Raw genomic sequence first — 16,676 nt, 5'->3', positions numbered from 1 at the left:
GTGAGGCTTGCTGAGCCCAGCACTGCAGGCTGAGGCAAGAAACGAGCCGCTCGCCCGAACCTGCTCCAAATTAAAAACTCTTTATTTAAACTCTCTCCCGTTCCCCTTTTTCCCAGCCTGGAGCGATCCTGCTGCTTCACCAGGCCCAGGGGCTGGGCCCAGCACCCGCACAGCAGGGAGTGGGGGGAAAGCTCGCAGGAGCCCTTGGCACGAGGGTTCTGCACCCCACAAAGCAGCCCTGGAGCACCCTGTGCCCCATATCCCCGTGCTGCTCCACCCCTGCCCCACAGCAACGGGGCTACCGAGGGCCTGCATGGGGCTGAGCCCTCCTTGGGCACTGCCGAGCAGCACAGCCCCTCCTTTGCCTTCGGGGTGCCCCTCCAAGGGGGGAGCACGGGGCACCCCAAGTCCTTTCCCGGCCTGCCGGGTGCTGCTGTCATTTGCGCCTGCCGAAGATGGATTTCTTGCTGGGGTTCTTCTCGCCCACACTCAGCCCGATGAGCAGCCGAGCCTTCTCGTCCTCCTCCTGCTGCTGGATGGTCCCGTCGGATTTGTTCTCCAGCTTCCCCCGGGCCTCCGCGCCCGCCGCCGGCTTCAGGCGCAGCTTCTCCTTGATCACCTGCCCCGGGAGTCAGGGGGATCAGCAATCCCCACAGCCACACCCTGGGCCCTTGACATGGGTGACACCTGAGCTGCTGACCCAGTGCAGCTGCTTCCCACTCTGGGGAACGTGCCACCCATCCTGGGGTTACCATCTCCTGGGCAGAACAGCCCTGGCAGCCTCTGGAGCGGGAAGAGGGATGTGGTGCCACATACCTGTGCCACCAAGGCTTTGCGGCTGTCCCTCTTCACCGCCATGGCAAAGTCCAGCCATGTCCATGTGTTGTTGTGGTACTCCAGGCATGGCAGCACCAGGTTCAGGTCGCCCCAGTCCACGCTGTTCTTCTCCCCCTGTGTGACAGAGGTGTCAGGCAGTGTGGGACGATGGCCCAGACCACCCCAAGTGTGCCCTGTCCCACTGGTCTCACACCTTGTAGCTGACACAGAGTGGCACCTGTGGGATCTTGATGTAGATGAAGGAGTTGTTCATGGCTGCACGCTCCTTCATCTTGTCGATGTCATCCACGGGGTGCTGGGGACAGAGCAGAAGCCATGAGCAGAAGGGGAAGAGAAGGGACACAGCCAGGAGCCAGCAGGGAAGGGACAGCTGGGCACTATGCCACAGCATTGCTTCATCAGAGAGAGGTGAGAGCTGCTCTGGCACGGTGTTGGAAAAATGAGATACAAGGATCACATCAAGCGTGCAGGCGCCTGGTTGTAAAGGATGCAAATCCTCATGGTGGGAGGGAGCAGGAGAAAACAGACAAGCGTGGGAGGGAAGTGTGGGAGGACACGGCTACCCAGCCCTGCAGTTAAGGGAAAACAGACTGGCACCACAGCAGAGCTCCTGCAAGCTCCCCCCTCACGGCAGCAGGAGGTACCTCAGGTGCTTTTCGGAACGATCTTCTGACCCCTGATGTCCGATTCAGTCCCTGACCAACTCCCTTCCCTGGGCCCAGCGAGTCATCGGCCCCGATCAGCTGCCGTGGCTTCACCACGGGGATCCCTGGGGAAAACAGGGTGTGAGGTGATGGTGGTGTCCAGCCAGGGGTCAGCCATGACCCCAACCCTCCCACCATCTCCCTGTCCACAGGGGAAACCCCAAATCCCTGATCCTCAACTCATGGCTGGAGAGCAGCTGCCCACAAACATATCCTGGACAGGCAGACAGAGCTGCTCAAGGACATCCAGAGAGGAAGGTCATCATGAGCCTCTCACCTGTTGTCACCAGCTTGGACTTATCTTCCTCATCCCCCACCTCCTCCTCCTCCACATTACGGCCAGGGAAGAAGAAACCCATCATTCTGTGGAAGAACTGGTGAGTGAGCTGGATGGTGAGAGGCACCACGTTCACCTGTGAGAAAGAGACATGTCAGAGCCAGGCACACACTGCCTGTGCCCTACAGAGACCCTGGCACCTCCTGGCCCAGCCCTGGCACCTCAAAATGCTCCTTGATGGAGATGCCTCCCACGGGTGGCCGGACCTTGCTGAAAATCCTCAGGGCCAGCTGCCGGCCGGACTGGCAGGAGCTCTGGGGACGCAGCACCACCTGCAGGGAAGAGTATGGGTGACTGGGGTGAGGACAGGCCATTCTGCTCAGGCCACCCATGGGTCCCCAGCATGCAGAGCTGCTCCCCCAGCTGCCACTTGCCTTGTACACAGCATTGGGCAGCAGGTTGTTCATGGTCACCCAGCCGAGTTCCAGCAGATGTTCGGCCGTGTCATCAGACTTGTTGACCTGCGCGGGCAAAACCATCAGCTCCCAACGTCCCCATCCCCAGCTCAGGGGCTGTGGGCACTGTCCAACCCCTCACCTTGCTGTAGAGGAAGCGCTGGAGCTCCAGCTCAGCAATGCCCAGCTGCCCATCCTCCTCTGTCAGACGCCAGCGTGCCTGAGCAAAGTAGAACTCAGTCCTCCGTGCCACGCTCACGTCCTCTGGCTGCTTTCGCAGCTCCATCTTGTTGGCTCGCTGCAGCTGAAAGTCCTTGAAGCACCTGCAGCACAGAGGAGAGAGCTGAGATGTGGGAATCCTAGAGTAAGGGGGACACAGTGCCGGGGAAGGCTGAGATCATAGAATCAGAATGGTTTGGCATGGACACCTCCCACTGTCCCAGGTTGCTCCAAGCCCCATCCAGCCTATCCTTGAACTTTTCCACAGATGGGGCAGTGTCTTGCAACTCAAGACAGGCAGCCACAGCTTCTCTGGGCAACCTGTGCCCATGCCTCACTATGAAGAATTTCTCCCTAATATCCAATCCAAACCTACTCCCAGTTTAAAGCCATTCCCCCTTGTCCTACCTGATCAATATGTTCAGCTCCTCGCTCTCCAGCTGCAGGTCAGCTTTTTCCTGGCTCAGCTGCTGCTGCAGCCGGTGGTTCAGGTCAAGCAGGATCTCGTTTTTGCTGTCATCCTTCAAGGACTGAAGGACAGACAACCCTCAGCACCCTCTGCCCTTGAGTGGGGATCCCGGGGAGCCAGGGATGTGGGCTCACCTTCATGTTGGAGTACATCTGCTTCTCCAGCTGCCTGATCTGGGCCACGTGCTGCCTCACAGCCTCTTGCAGGTGTAGGATACTGCTGCGCTGCTCCTCAGGGTTGCTGGAGATTTCCAGCTGGAAACGCACTCGCTGCTTCTTCTCACTGTGCTCCTGGACACAAGAACAGGGCAAGGTTAGGACTGCCTGGCTGCAGTGAGTGGCACAGACACCTGGAGCCCCATGGGTACCTTGCGTTTGGGCTCCACATGCAGCAGCAGGTTGTTGACTATATCGAGGATCATGGCATACTGTGCAGGGTTGGTGGAGATCTCCAGGTCGTGGTGGATCAGGGTGAAGGTGTCCACAGCTCCTGCAGGGACACAAAGGGCAAGTGGGCCTCAGCACGGCCAGAAATGTGTTGGGGATCCCTCCTGTATGCAGGGCCAAAAGAGACTACCCCTGGAGTTAGCCATGGGTCAGACCAGAGCTCTACCCTCCCAAGGCACACTGCCTGGATGCACTCACCCTCCTGCTTCTTCAGCAGATCCTCCTTCTCCTGGTTAGCAGGAGTCTCAGGGGGCTTTATCTGCGTGGCCAGCTCGGGGTCGATGTCGTGGCTGTAGCTGATGTAGTACATGCGGCAACTGCAGCGAGAGATGATCCTCTGCACCTGCTGGGTCTGCTGGGCTTCCGAGGGCTGATTCCAATCTGGGGACAGGCAGAGGGACCACAGTCAGAGTGCCATGTCCAGCACACTGGGACTGCACAGCGCAGGGCTTGGAGCATCAGCCACCTCCTGGAGCCACACAGGGACAGGACAGGTGCTCTCAGCTCTAGCAGCCTTGGGGTCACACCCCAGTGGGACTGGGGTAGGCACAGCAGCCAGGGCTGTGGGCAGTACCTGTGGTGGTGCTGACCATGCCTCCCACTGCCTGCCCGCTCTCCATCAGCTCCTGCACTGAGTCCAGGCTCCGCTGACGATGCTCCTCAATATTTTTCACCTGGAGAGGCAAGGAGGCACTGCTGGCTGTCCCCACTTTCCCTGGCTTGGCCAGGGCACTCAAAGCACTGCCTGTCCCCCATATAGCTCACCCACCACACGCTCACCTCCAGCCAGAGCTGGCCATGCTCCCCCTCAGAGGGGCTGCTCTCTGTTGTGGCAAAGTACTGCATGCCATCCAGCAAACACGTCCAGGATGTCTTCTGCTTCAGAGTGTCCCCGTACCAGGCGGGGTGGTGCTGGCACTGCAGCAGCTGTGCCTTCGCAGCGGAGACAATCACACAGCCCTCCGTCTCTGCACCACGCAGAACCATCTGTGGGGGGAGAGACAGAGGGGTCTGATGGACCTTTCTGGGGCAGGCACAGCCCCTGTCACAGCCAGGCTGTGGGGACAGGCAGGTACCTGGCAGTTCACCAGCTCGATGAGGCAGTTGCGGTTGTAGATGTCGTCGGTCTGGCAGGCGGCGATGCCACATAGCTGCTCACTGGCCCCCGACTCCTCTTCTGTGAAAACCACAAACTTGTCCGTCTCCTCAATGAGCTTCTGCAGCATGTAGGCCCCTGGGGAAGGAGAAAGGGTCAGTGCAAAGCTGTGGGGGGATGGCTCAAATGTACAGAATGAAAGTAGGCACAGCTTTGAGCTGTGCGTTTCCCCTTGCTCCCCTCCCTGCTGAGCTCACCCCCTGAGGAGGCTCTCTCAGGACGGCCGCTGGTGATGGGAACAGTCACTCTGGCAGGGATGGAGTGAGCAGAGAGAGGGCCCCGCTTCAGCTTTTTGGCCTGCAGCTGTGTGTCGATCTTCAGCCCCTTCAGGGCCTCGGTGGACAGGTTACGCTTGAGCACAGCCGCTTTCTTGTAGCCATCGTAGAGGCCGAAGGCGATGTCCCGGTTCGTGGTGGTCCAGGACGCCCGCAGGTCCACCAAGTGCAGCTGATGCGTGTGGAAACCGTCGTCCCCATCACGCAGGGGCAGCTCCTGGGCACAGAGGGCCAGTGTCTCAGCACAGCAAAGCCACCCCTGGCCCTGCCCAGTGGCCTCATGCACTGGACTAGTTACCCTGCCAGCCCTTCAAGGCAGAGCATGAGGACTGGAACCTGTACCACCCCAGGGACCACAGCATGGGCACAAAGTCAGGTGCTTGGTAGAATGGAGGCCCTGAAGTTCTGTCTCTTCCCCAGCTACATCCCTTCCCCATTGCATCCAACAACCAACATCCCCATGTCCTGGAGATGCCAGCAGGCCAGCACAAGCTGCTGTGCCCTGTTTGCAGTGGTACCTCCTCAGCCGTGCGGTTGCTGTGCCGCTGGTAGGTGAGGGAGGACAGGCTCAGCAGGTGGGTTTTCTTCACCAGGGTGTCGAGCTGGTGGTCAGCGTTCTCATCACAAGTGGAGGCCATGAGGTGCACGGTGACCTGGCTCAGGTCACTCACCATCTGTGTGATGCTCCACTCCGAAATGAGGCGTCGCATCACTGTGCCAGCTGGGGGACAAGGACAGGGGTCAGCCAGGGCCCTGCTGTACCTGGAAGTGCCGCTGGGCAGGATTCCCACTCACCTTGTGGGATGAGCCGCTGTGTGCCCCGAGTGAAGATGTGTCCCTGGCAGCATTCCACCTGGATCCCCCGCTGCTGGGCAAAGGAGGCCCAGTAATGCACCTGAGAGGGAGCAGAGAGCAGGGGCTCAGAGTCTAGCAGAGGAAGAACAGGGAGGAAACACTGGATTCCCAGCCCGGGGAATTACCTGCAGCTGGGGGAAGAGTGCAGTGTAGGACAACTGCTTGTAATGCTGCCCCAGCTTCTTCTTGCTGGGTTTCATGTTGTTGAAGAGCTTCCCACGGCAGATGGGCCTTGTCACGCTGGTCCACGTGGCCCAAAAATTCTGCATCCAGCGGAGGGTGCTGCTGTAGAGCAGGATCCGGGGCTGGGAGTGCTCTGAGAATACACCCACCATCAGCCAGCACCGGGACATGGCAGCACCCAAGCCACAACCAGTGTGCCCTGTCCTATGCCCCTTGTCCCCAAAGGATCCCCAGGATGCTGTCAGCCACCTTTACTAGGTTGTGTCAGGTCCATCCGGATGGAAAGGTTGAGGTTCTCAGAACGGAAGGCACGGTAGGAGTCATACTGCTGCCCCACTGGCACCTCAGGCAGGAACTCGGGGGAGCGCAGCACCACACCATGGTGGTCATGGGGGTTCCCATGGCACAGCCACTGCATGTCTAGTGTCATGCACAGGTCAGGCAGGTGCAGGAAGCAGCAGTCATCATATCTGAACGCAGAGAAAGACACCAGTCACCTCCTAGCACTGGATAGGGCCTCCCATGCTCATGGCCCCACACTCACTTGGAGGCTGTCCGGACATTGACATCCAGGTTGCCCTTGAAGACAAACTGCCCAGGCTTCCAGTGGAAGGAGAGTTGGCTCCACTCCCAGTGCATGTTCTCTGTAGTGTTGTAGGGGTCCTGCAAGGGCAGGCGTGAGGAGGGGCAGGTGTGAGCTGACCCCACACCATGTTGTTCCCCAGTCCAGTTGCACCCACCTCAGTGGCCAGTTGGTGCAGATTGGCCTGTTCAATGTCCATGTGCCAGTCTCCATGGAAGAGAAGGCGGCTCTTGTCCCACCAAGGCAATGGGGCACTGGGGTCCTCTGAGGGCTTGGTGAGGAGATCTACACACTGCCCGATGAGGGTCCAGGCTGGGTCCCAGCAAGGTCCCCACACGATAGTGTACTGGGAGATCACAGCTGCGGACATAGGTTTGCTCAGCCATTTGCCCTGTCTCTACCCCACCACAGAGCCCCCCCATTCACCCAGCTCTTACAGTGAAAGTCATGGTAGAACTTTAAGGGTGGCATGTTCCTCTCCACCGTGGCATCGCCCCAGGGCAGCCCCAGCTTCAGGACCTGGCGGCGCCGGGAGCAGGCCTGGCCACACTGCTCAGCTCCGATCAGCCGGCCCGAGAGCTGCCAGTTCCGGATCTCAAACAGGTACCGGGGGTAGTCACGGATCCGCACTGCAGGGGGAGGAAGGGCTGAGGGATGGGGCAGTGAAGAGACAGGCAGTCCCCCACTCTGGGCCACAGCAGGAGCCATCGTCCTGTCACCTCTCTGCTTCCTTCCCACTCCCTTTGAACCTCCAAAAATAGTTTTTCCCGCCTGGTTACATGCCACGTGGTGCCAGCCCAGGCCACACACCATTGTGCCATCCTCCAAGGGCACCCTCCCACAAAGCAACTCACCAAAGAAGCTGCCAACTGTGCCCTTCATCATGCGGCACCACTGGGTGACCATCTCCAGACCCTCTTGGGGGAACGGGCTGACGTCATCCAAGTCCCTCATCTGCTCCAACACACGCTCCGTGCCGTGGAAGGACTCATCAGCCATGGCCACCAGCTCCAGGTGGGCCAGAGTCCAGGTGAGCAGGGCCCTCCTCATGGGCGTGTTGGCGTAGAGGCGCCTTGAGCGCTGGATGTAGATCTCAATGTTCTTCTTCTCCAGTGAGGCATAGAGCTCCTCGATCTTGCGGGCAGGCAGCAGCTCCCCGTGCTGCTTGCGCAGCGCAGCCACCTTGGCGTCCAGCAGCTGCAGGCGCTTGGCGCTCTCCTTGCTCTCATCCTTCATCAGCTCGTAGTTGTCTCGCAACTTAACCTCAAAGACGTCATCCAGGAAGACCCAGGAGAAATGGGTGACTTTGAGCAGGAGGTCAGGGGGTAGGGCTGTACTGGCAGGGCGCCCGGGCCGGTGCAGGCCCTTCAGCCACTTCTGCACGCCCACGGCAGCGTCCAGCGTGCGGGAGAAGTCGTACTGGTAGGGGAACTCAATGGTCACGCTGGCAAAGGAGAAGGCCCAGCCGCGGTTGCGGAGGGTGCGCAGGGTGGGGAAGGCGTCACGATGCCGGACGACCTCCTCCAGCTCCGGCAGCAGCTTCACCTCTACTTCCTTGAAGCTGAAGATGCTGTGTCCGTCAAAGCCGGCGGCCAGCTCAGGGCAGTAGCCGTGCAGGGCACCGCCGTGCCAGCTCACCGAGGTCCGTTCCGCAGCCAGGCTGATGTAGTTGGCCTCAGAGACAAAGGCTGTGAGCTTGGCAGAGCTCAGCTCCAGGGACAGGGACAGGAGTCTTTTGGGAGGGGGCCCTTTTGGCTGGAGGGGCCCCGGTGACTCAGTAGGGGTGGCTGGGTGGGATGTGGGGCTCTCTGGGGGTGGAGAGGGAAGCGTCCTGTGGCCAAGGGCGCTCCGCAAGGCTTCGTGGCACTGCAGGGTGGCCAGGGTGTGATGGTACAGGTGCATGTGGTCAGGTGGGCTCCACAGCACTGCCAGCCCCTCTCCGCACTGCACCTGCACCAGAGAGAGTGAGCAGGCACCCCATCATTCCAGGGACAGCACAGCACAGCCCTATCCTCCTCCCAGTACCTTTTGCACCAGCCAATCCTCACCCTGCCCCATCTATCCCCAACACAAGATAAAGCAGTGGCCCAACAGCCAAACCAACCTCCAGGGAGCGGATGCTGCTGTGGTAGGTGACAGAGAGCACAGAGAGGTTGGCCACAGGGTTGGGGATGGCAGGAGCTTTGCAGCACGGCTGCATCTTCTCGGTGATGCTCTTCACCAAGGCCAGCACCATGCCCTGGACGCTGACCGTGCAACTCTCAGCACTTCCCAGGACAGTCAGCGTGTCCAGCCGCAGCTCCAGGGCACCTGGAGAGACAGCCTGTCAGTGCTGGAGGCACAAAGCAGGCACACCACAACATGCCAAGTTCCTCTGACTGTGGGGTTATTCCAGGACAGCCATCTGGGATGAGGTCGGATGCTACTTACCCACTACAGCCGAGAGTGTGAAAAGGTTCACGTCCTCCACCTTCAGATCCACCTTCCAGAGCAGCCCCCAGGGCTCACTGGAGGCAGAGGGCTGCTTGGCAAGTTCAGCCCCACCAGGCTGCAGGCAAAATAGGGGCAGGACCCTGGCCAGGCACTCAGTGCAGGTGTCAGACGACTCCACTTGCAGCCCTCGGATGGTGCAATCCAGGAAGAGCGTATCCGACTGGGCGCTGGACATGCCCAGGGGCTGGTTGTAGCTGCCCTGCAAGACAAACAGGACCATCACTCTCAGGCTGCAGGACATCCCTGTGCCACCCACATGGAGTCTGAGACTGAAAGCCACTCCTTGCCCCCTTGGCTTGTCCCTCACCTGGAGGTTGAAGGAGTCGAGGATGAGGGCTTCTCCCCACACATGCATGTTGGGGGGATGTGGGGCACGCTGGATGTGGGAGTCATTGCCCACTCGCCAGCACAGGTGGTCCACGGCCAGCACTGCTCGCTGGTGCACGCTCTGTGGCCGCAGGTGCTGGTAGTCTGTGGGCACAGAGGAGGGGGGAAGTGCAGGCAAGGCTCACCCAAACATGGGCACCCCAAACACAACCAGGCAGAGATCCACAGCCCCTGGCCACACATACACACATGGGCAAACATAGCAGACAGAGCATGACCCTCTCCATTCCCATCCTGGTGTCTTTCTGGCAGACCCCAAGAAGAGCCCAGCACCCCCCTGATCCAGCCTGTACCTGCAGAGATGGAGTTGAAGCCCAAGGCAAAGGGTGGAGTGTCCCCCAGCTGCACGGACACATTGACGTTGGACAGCGAGGCACACAGGATGATGGGCGCTAGGATTTGGGGATAGCTCCTGCATGGGACAAGCAGGGATGGGCTGTTACTGGGAGCTGTGTGCCACAGAGCCTGGCAGGGAGCAGGCCCAGAGGGATGTCCTCTCTGCAGGGGCTCCCTGATCACCTCCTGACCAGCCTCCCCATCCCACAGGCTGTGCACAGGGCAGATAAGGTGCTGAGTGCCCAGGCACCGTGCCAGAGTGTGACCAGCAAGAGGAAACAAGCTGTGATACCAGCAGCTGCACTGAGGCCAAGTTTACCTTCCCTTGTGCCCTTGGCTGGGGACAGGCACCGCCCGGCACCTGTATTCCTGTGCCAACAGGCCCAGCCAGTGCGAAAACTCTTGGTGACGGTAGTGGATGATGCAGGTGTTGAGCAGCACAGCAGCTGAGAGGTCAATGGCTGTGACCTAGAGCAGGGAAAGGGCCAGGTGGCAAAAAACTCATGCCAGGAGCCAAACCAGCCACCCCTAGGGGACAGAATGTGCCCAGTGCTCACTCACCTGCACACTGGTCTTCAGGGAGTTGAGGCACACAATGCGCTGGCGGCTCTGGGACAGGAGAAGGCCATCTGGGGAGACAGAGGAGCACAAATGAGGGGTGGCAGAGGGCAATGATGGCAGCTCTGTCCCACTGGTGCCCTCCTGGCTACTTGCCCTCCAGCTGGAGGTCTACACTCATTTGGTCCAGGTCTGAGTTGGGCGTGAAGTTGCGCAATGGGATTTGCTCCTCTTCACGCTGATATAGAAACTGCAGCAGCTTCAGGCTCCAGGTGAGGTGCCTGGAGAAGACACAGGGAGTCACTGCCAGGAGGGAACTGCACTGTCATGCCCTTCATCTCCCTGTCTCTCATCACCAGCTGACCAGCATGCTGGCATGGACAAACACAGCAGCCAGAGCCCAGCTGCAGCACAGCCCAGTGCTCTCATCCCATCGCCTGAGGATCCCGTCAGCTGTCCTACTGGAGAACCAGCTCACGTGCCTTCCTCCCCCCCCCCAAGAGCCCAGCCCTAAGCCAAGCTCAGTCCTTCCCTCTGCAGTGGGCTCTAGGACTCACTCTCTGCAGTCTAGCAGAGCCAAAGGATGAGAAGGGAATGGCACAGTTGTCCCCAAGTTCATGTCCTCAGCATTACTTTGGACTTGGACAACCTGCCCCTCACCTCTTCTGGCTGTTCATGGACAGCACCATGCTAGTGTTCTCCAGCTTCATCTCCACCCTTTTGGGGATGAGCTTCAGTGTATCCCTGCTCAGCACAGACAGGGACTTCGAGGGCTCCCCTGGGCCTGGAGAAGGACAGAGAGAGTCACAGGAAGGACTTTTCCAAACCCCCACACTCTGGAGCAGGAAGGAGTGATCCCACAGCCAAATCCCTCTGGCTCCAGTGCAACTCTGGGGGCCACCAGCCCCTGCCCTGTGCAGAGCTTGTCCCTGTCCTTGTCCTGACCTGTGCTGGGCTCTTCCCCCGCGCTGCTGTGCTGGGCCCCAGCAGTGACGTGGTGCAGGAGGGGGCTGCAGAAAAGCCCCTCATGCAGCTCTGCCTGCAGGGTGCGGACACAGAGCCGGACGCCCACCAGCCGCCGCTTGCTGCTGATCTCCAGGGAGAGGGACAGTGCCAGGGCCAGCTCTGCCAGGCACGTGTCATCCTGTGCACAGGGGACACAGCAAGGAGCACACAGGGTGTCACACAGGGCCCACCCAGTGCGTGCTGCAGGTGGAGAGCTGGGCACAGCAGAGAGCCCAGCACCTGGCAGCATCACCCAGCCTCAGGGACACCCTGGAACAGGTCAGCAGCATGTCCCAGAGAGACAGTGCCCAGCTTCCAAGTGTGGAATTTCTCCCTCCTCCAGCACTCACCAGCTGGCTGCTCCGGAGGACTTTGCTGTTCACCTTTGTCAGGCTCACCTCGCACGTCAGGCTGGGGAGAGAAGAGAACAGAAGGAGGATGTGGGTCTTGTTGCTGCCAAAACAAGTCCGTGGCTTCTTTCCTGTGGGACACAGGGACCCCCAGGTCCCTGCTCCAAGTGCTCCCAAAAGCAGAGCATGCCCTAACTCCATGCACACCACATTAATTGGAGAACACACAACTCAAGCTTCCTGTGACAGGAAAAGGAACCAGGCCAGCCTCAGAGGAGGTTAATGCGTCACACCACAGGTGACATGAGACACTGCTGAGTGGGACAGAGAGAGGAGAGACACAAGGCTGGGGTTGGAGGAGCTTCCCTGCCCTGGAAGCAGAGTGGGGTATGAGCACAGCATTACCTCTTCCCATTGCCATTCAGGAGGAGACGTGTCTGGCTGGCCTGGATGTGCCAGAGAGACTCTGAGGTGGCCACGTGCAGAACCATGATGTTGATGGAATCCATGTGGATGGAAAAGAGCTGGGGGGAAGGTGCTACTGTGAGGGATCTCCGACAGCAGCGCAGCCCACTGCAGCCTCTCACTAAGCCAGCGCCTCACCTGGCTAAGGAGCCTCAGCAGGGAGGGTTTAAGGGTCAGGTCTGTTTTGCCTTCATTTCCATCAGCTTCTCTGGGAGCCTCCGGGACGGACGGCTGGAACCCAGGGCCCTTCTGGAGATCCGTGCGGATTCGCACCTCGCCAAAACACAGCTCGAAGTAACGCCTGGGGAACAACAGCACAGGCAAGAGCTCGCACTTGGCACACCTGGCCCTGTCACCAGGGATTTCCCCTACCCCAGGGATGTGTGGGACCAGTGTGGGACCAGCACAAGGGCACCCACAAGCCACCTCCAAGCATGGGTCGCTCCCTCACAGAGCTGACCGCAGGGGAATAAGGATGGTAGAAAGGTGTAAAGGCAGCAGGGTGGCAAGCAGGGCAAGGGGTGAGCCATTTTCCCAAAGGGAGCAGGAGCAGGCAGGGAGCTGGGGTGGGGGCACGTACGGCAGCTCCCGGCTCAGTTTGCTGGAGATCCAGATGTTGTCGATCTCCTGTAAGGACACACAGGTAGGTCAGAGAAGAAGCAACTTGGCTCTGCCTTGTGATGCTCATCTCAGCATTCCCACTCCACTCCCAGTGCCTAAGATCATGCAAGGAGCAGCCAAAACCCCAAATCTGGCCATGGAAGGAAGGGTCTGGCACCAGCCATGGGGGTGTTAAACAGGAAAGTGGCTCCATGGATTTGCTGCCAGTCTGGAAGTGACAGCAACCACCCTCCCTGCCTTGCCTGCCAGCAACCACTCCTCACCCAGGTACCCACCACAGTCTGCTGCTCCTGCTGGAATTTGAGGCTGATGTTCTGGGCCCAGAAGAAGCCAAAGGAGCCGATCTTCAGCTCTGCATGAAGCTTCTGCCGGCACCAGGTGACAGCCAGGCGACATGCCAGCCATCTGTGGGGACAGGGAGAAGGCCAGGGTCAGCCTCTCCGCTGGGGTTGGGGTCTATGGATGCTCTTCATCCTTCGAGCATCAGCTCCAGCACCCACAGCTACACAGGAGCTCCCAGGGCTTCTTGGTGGGGAAGACACCCTGCAGAACCATCCCCAAAAATCCCTGATGCCCCCCTCCCAAGCCCTGAGGCCTTCACACCCCCCTGATACCCCATGCCCACCCCTGCGGGCTCCTCTGAACTTTTCTACCCCCCCAAGCCTCTGACACCGAGCTCTACAACCCCCCAGTCCCCTGCAGGCTCCCCTCCACACCTCCCTCCCAGCCCTGTCAGCCCCCCAAACTCCCGACACCCCTCCAAGCCCACTTTCTCCCCGTTACCCTCTGCTTCCCTCCTCCCCGACCTCAAACTCCTCACCCTCAGCCCCGCGGGCCCCCTGCCCCCCCGACACCACCCCAACCCGCCTTACCACCCCCCCAAAACTCCCTCGGCTCCCCAAAACACCCGCACCCCCCACTGCCAGCCCCTCGGGCCTCCCCTTGACCCCGGCGAGCTCCTCCCACCCCAGCAGAGCCCCACCCGCCGCTCCGTCACCCCCCAACCCGCTGTCACCCCCTGCCACCGCCGAGCCCCCTCCCCACCCCCGTCACAGCCCGCCCCGAGCCCCCTCACGCCCCCAGACCCGCCCGCCAGGCCCTGACCGCGCCAGCAGCCCGGCGAGCAGCGCGATGAGGACGATGCCGAGGAGCGCGGCGGGCAGCGGCGGCGGCATGGCGGGCACGGCCCCGGTGCGGCCCCCCGGCCCCGGTTAAACCCCCTCCCTCCCGCCCGCCCCTGCCCCGGCCCCGGCGCCGCCGCCGCCGCCGCCCGTGGGGCCGCCCGCGCACCCCGAGTGGCCGCTGGGAGGGGCGGGACGGGGCGGGGCCTCGCCGGGGACAGCGGCCGCCGCAGCGCCCCGCCGGGGCCGGGCCGGGATGGGGACAGCGGGCCGCACCGGCATCGGAACTGCGGGGACACCGGGATGGGGACAGCGGGGACACCGGGGCCGCACCGGGCCACGAGGATGGGTGTAAGGATGGAGACAGGGATACACAGCAGGGACACCGGGACGGCACCAGCTCAGGGATATGGGGACACCTTGGCGGCACCGGGATGGGGACAGCAGAGACACCTGAATGGGGACAGGGGCAACACTGCGGCCGCACCGGGATAGGGACAGGGGTGACACCAGGGCCGCACCGGGACATGAGGATAGGGATAAGAATGGGGACAGGGATGCACAGCAGAGCCACTGGTATGGAGACAGCAGGGACACCAGGACGGCACCAGCACAGGGGTAGTGGGGACACTGGGGCTGAACCAGCATGGGGGACAGCAGGGTGGGGACAAGGGTGACACGGGGGCAGCACCAGCATGGGGACAGCCAGGACACTGGGACAAGGAGAAAGATGGCAGTGAGGTGGCACAGGGATGGGGAGAGGAGTAACACGGGGTCTGGCATTTGTCTGGCACTGGGCAATGACTGGCAATGGAGTGAGAGAGGTGACAGCAGGTCCAGCACTGAAATGGAGCAAGGAGTAGGGGGGGGTGACACCAGATCTGGCACTGGGATGGGGCAAGTGGGTGACACCAGGGGCAGCACCAGGATGGGGCAAGTGCAGATGACACCAGGTCTGGCCCCCTGTGCCACATGTACCCTGCATCAAACAAACAAACAGCCACACCACAGGGCAGAGTTCAGCACTTTTATGGCCCCAGGTCCTCACAGGGCATGAGGAACAGTTTGGGGTACAGCAAGAGGTACAGCTCCCAGGGACAGCAGTCCTTTAAGGAGTAGGTCCTTGGACAGAGTGGGCTGAAAAGGGACAGGGTGGGGGTTTGGGAATTTCTTTTAGGTCATGTCTGGATGTTGGGCTTGGCTCTTTGCTAATTTGGGATGTTTGGACCTGCTTCGTGCCGATCTAGTATGTTGGGCTCTGTTGTGGATCAGGTCTGGACACTGGGATCTGCTTTGTAGTGGTTTTAGGATGTTGGGAGCTGCTTCAGGTCAGGTCTGGATGCTGGGACCTGTTTAGTGTCTGATTTAGGACAACGGAATCTGGTCCACATTAAATTCAGGACATTGAGATCTGCTTTGTGCTGGGGCCCTGTGTCAGTGGTGTGTGTCAGTCCCAGGGTGGGGACAGGAGCCATCCCCTGGGCTCAGCAGTCCCAAACACAGCAGGGCAGCGCCCAGACGCTCATCATCAGTCTGTCTGTCCCTCACAACTCGGCGTGGTACTGCTCCATCTGGAAAGCCTCGCTGGGCTGCATGAAGATGCCCTCCATCACCTTCCAGTAGTTATTCTGGCTGGAGGCAGCCATGCCGTGCACCTCCTTCTGGCCGTGGATGGGCCGCCCGTACTGCTCCCCGGTCACCGACAGGAAGACGTCGGTGGAGGTGTGCTGGAACCGCACCTCGTCGTCCCGCACCCAGTAGGTGCCACTGCACACCACGGTCCAGTCGTCCAGGTAGTCCCCCTCGCCAGCCTCCCCAAATGCACTCACCTCCTGGAGGGGAAGAACAGCTCGTTTGGGGGCTGGGATGGAAAAAAAGAGTTGGGTTGAGATGGGCAGAGAAAGGGGGAAGGAGGGACCTGGTTATGAGCTGGAGGGTCTGGTTGGGATTCAGGGCACTGGGGAAGAGAGAGGGATTGGGGAACAAGGGAGGACTGGCAGAGACCCAGCTGGGACCAGGGAACAAGGCAGTGCTGGCAGGGACACCCAGCCTTGAGGAGAGACCCAGTCTGAACTGGGGAACAAGTTGGGACTGGTGGGGACATGGGGGGGACACGTGTGGGGCCAGGAATTAGGAAATGCTGGTAGACATATGCAGGATCTGGTTAGGAAAAGCCAGGAGATTGACTGGGCAATAAGGTGGGGCTGGCAGTAACATGGGGGACGAGGGGAGCCCGGGCAGGACGGGCAGAGACAGGGACAACCCAGCAGGGACTGGGTCACCCGAGTGACAAGGCAGGCCCCATCACGCCCAGGGAAAGACACCGAGCCCGGGGCCCGGGGGCGGTGATGCCCGGGCGGTACCTGGTTCCCGGAGAGCGGCGAGGTGAAGCGGTGGCTGTGCAGGTTGCGGCCGGTGCCCAGGTGCGTGAGGCGGATGGCCTGCCCACAGCGCACCGGCGTGCCCCGCTGGCACACGGCGGCCGTGCGGCCCCGCACCCGCCAGTAGCTGTTCCCGTCATCCGCCGCCGACACCCCGGTCACCGACTGCTGCCCGCTGCCTGCGGAGGAGGGAGAACCACCATCACACCCCGCTCAGCCCTATGAAAGAACCGGGGGAAGCGCGGAGGGGACGCCCGTCCGTTACCGGAGCCGTAGCGCACGTCGTGCGAGTGCAGCCGCACGTTGTGCCGCACATTGAGCAGCTTCACCACGGAACCGCAGGTGACGGGCCCGGGGCCGCCGCGCCCCGCCGCGCCCAACGCCGCCGCCAGCAGCGGCAGCAGCAGCACCGGGAGCGGCACCGGGAGCGGCCGCCGCACCGCCTCCATCCCGCCGGAAGCGGAAGCGGAAGCGCCGCCGCTCCGCCCGCCGGGAGGTCG

The 16,676-nt window shown here is 61.1% G+C and overlaps 2 protein-coding genes across 2 annotated transcripts; both read right to left on the bottom strand.

Moving 5' to 3' along the window:
* Positions 1 to 64: 64 nt before the first annotated feature.
* Positions 65 to 13,849, bottom strand: BLTP2 (bridge-like lipid transfer protein family member 2; the record flags this gene model as incomplete). The annotated part of the gene is made up of 39 exons (XM_083874955.1): positions 65 to 619; positions 817 to 951; positions 1,031 to 1,132; positions 1,482 to 1,606; positions 1,819 to 1,954; positions 2,040 to 2,150; positions 2,253 to 2,339; positions 2,416 to 2,596; positions 2,901 to 3,022; positions 3,096 to 3,251; positions 3,329 to 3,450; positions 3,606 to 3,788; positions 3,982 to 4,081; positions 4,188 to 4,394; positions 4,484 to 4,641; positions 4,761 to 5,055; positions 5,357 to 5,559; positions 5,634 to 5,733; positions 5,819 to 6,009; positions 6,126 to 6,346; positions 6,421 to 6,539; positions 6,617 to 6,819; positions 6,897 to 7,088; positions 7,314 to 8,409; positions 8,564 to 8,769; positions 8,890 to 9,151; positions 9,260 to 9,423; positions 9,633 to 9,751; positions 9,995 to 10,143; positions 10,237 to 10,304; positions 10,390 to 10,514; positions 10,894 to 11,017; positions 11,179 to 11,377; positions 11,589 to 11,649; positions 11,994 to 12,112; positions 12,192 to 12,354; positions 12,634 to 12,680; positions 12,950 to 13,079; positions 13,779 to 13,849. The coding sequence occupies 39 exons, from the start codon at positions 13,847 to 13,849 to the stop codon at positions 437 to 439; spliced, it is 6,735 nt and encodes a 2,244-aa protein (XP_083731081.1). The 3' UTR covers positions 65 to 436.
* Positions 13,850 to 14,794: 945 nt separating this feature from the next.
* SDF2 (stromal cell derived factor 2) lies at positions 14,795 to 16,625 on the bottom strand (the record flags this gene model as incomplete). The annotated part of the gene is made up of 3 exons (XM_083875395.1): positions 14,795 to 15,627; positions 16,159 to 16,355; positions 16,442 to 16,625. The coding sequence occupies 3 exons, from the start codon at positions 16,623 to 16,625 to the stop codon at positions 15,340 to 15,342; spliced, it is 669 nt and encodes a 222-aa protein (XP_083731521.1). The 3' UTR covers positions 14,795 to 15,339.
* Between the last annotated feature and the right edge of the window lie 51 nt (positions 16,626 to 16,676).

This window comes from Zosterops lateralis, assembly GCF_965231275.1.
Source record: "Zosterops lateralis genome assembly, chromosome: 19".
In the NCBI taxonomy this organism is placed as follows: domain Eukaryota; kingdom Metazoa; phylum Chordata; class Aves; order Passeriformes; family Zosteropidae; genus Zosterops; species Zosterops lateralis.
This window is presented reverse-complemented; position numbering and strand designations above follow the sequence as displayed.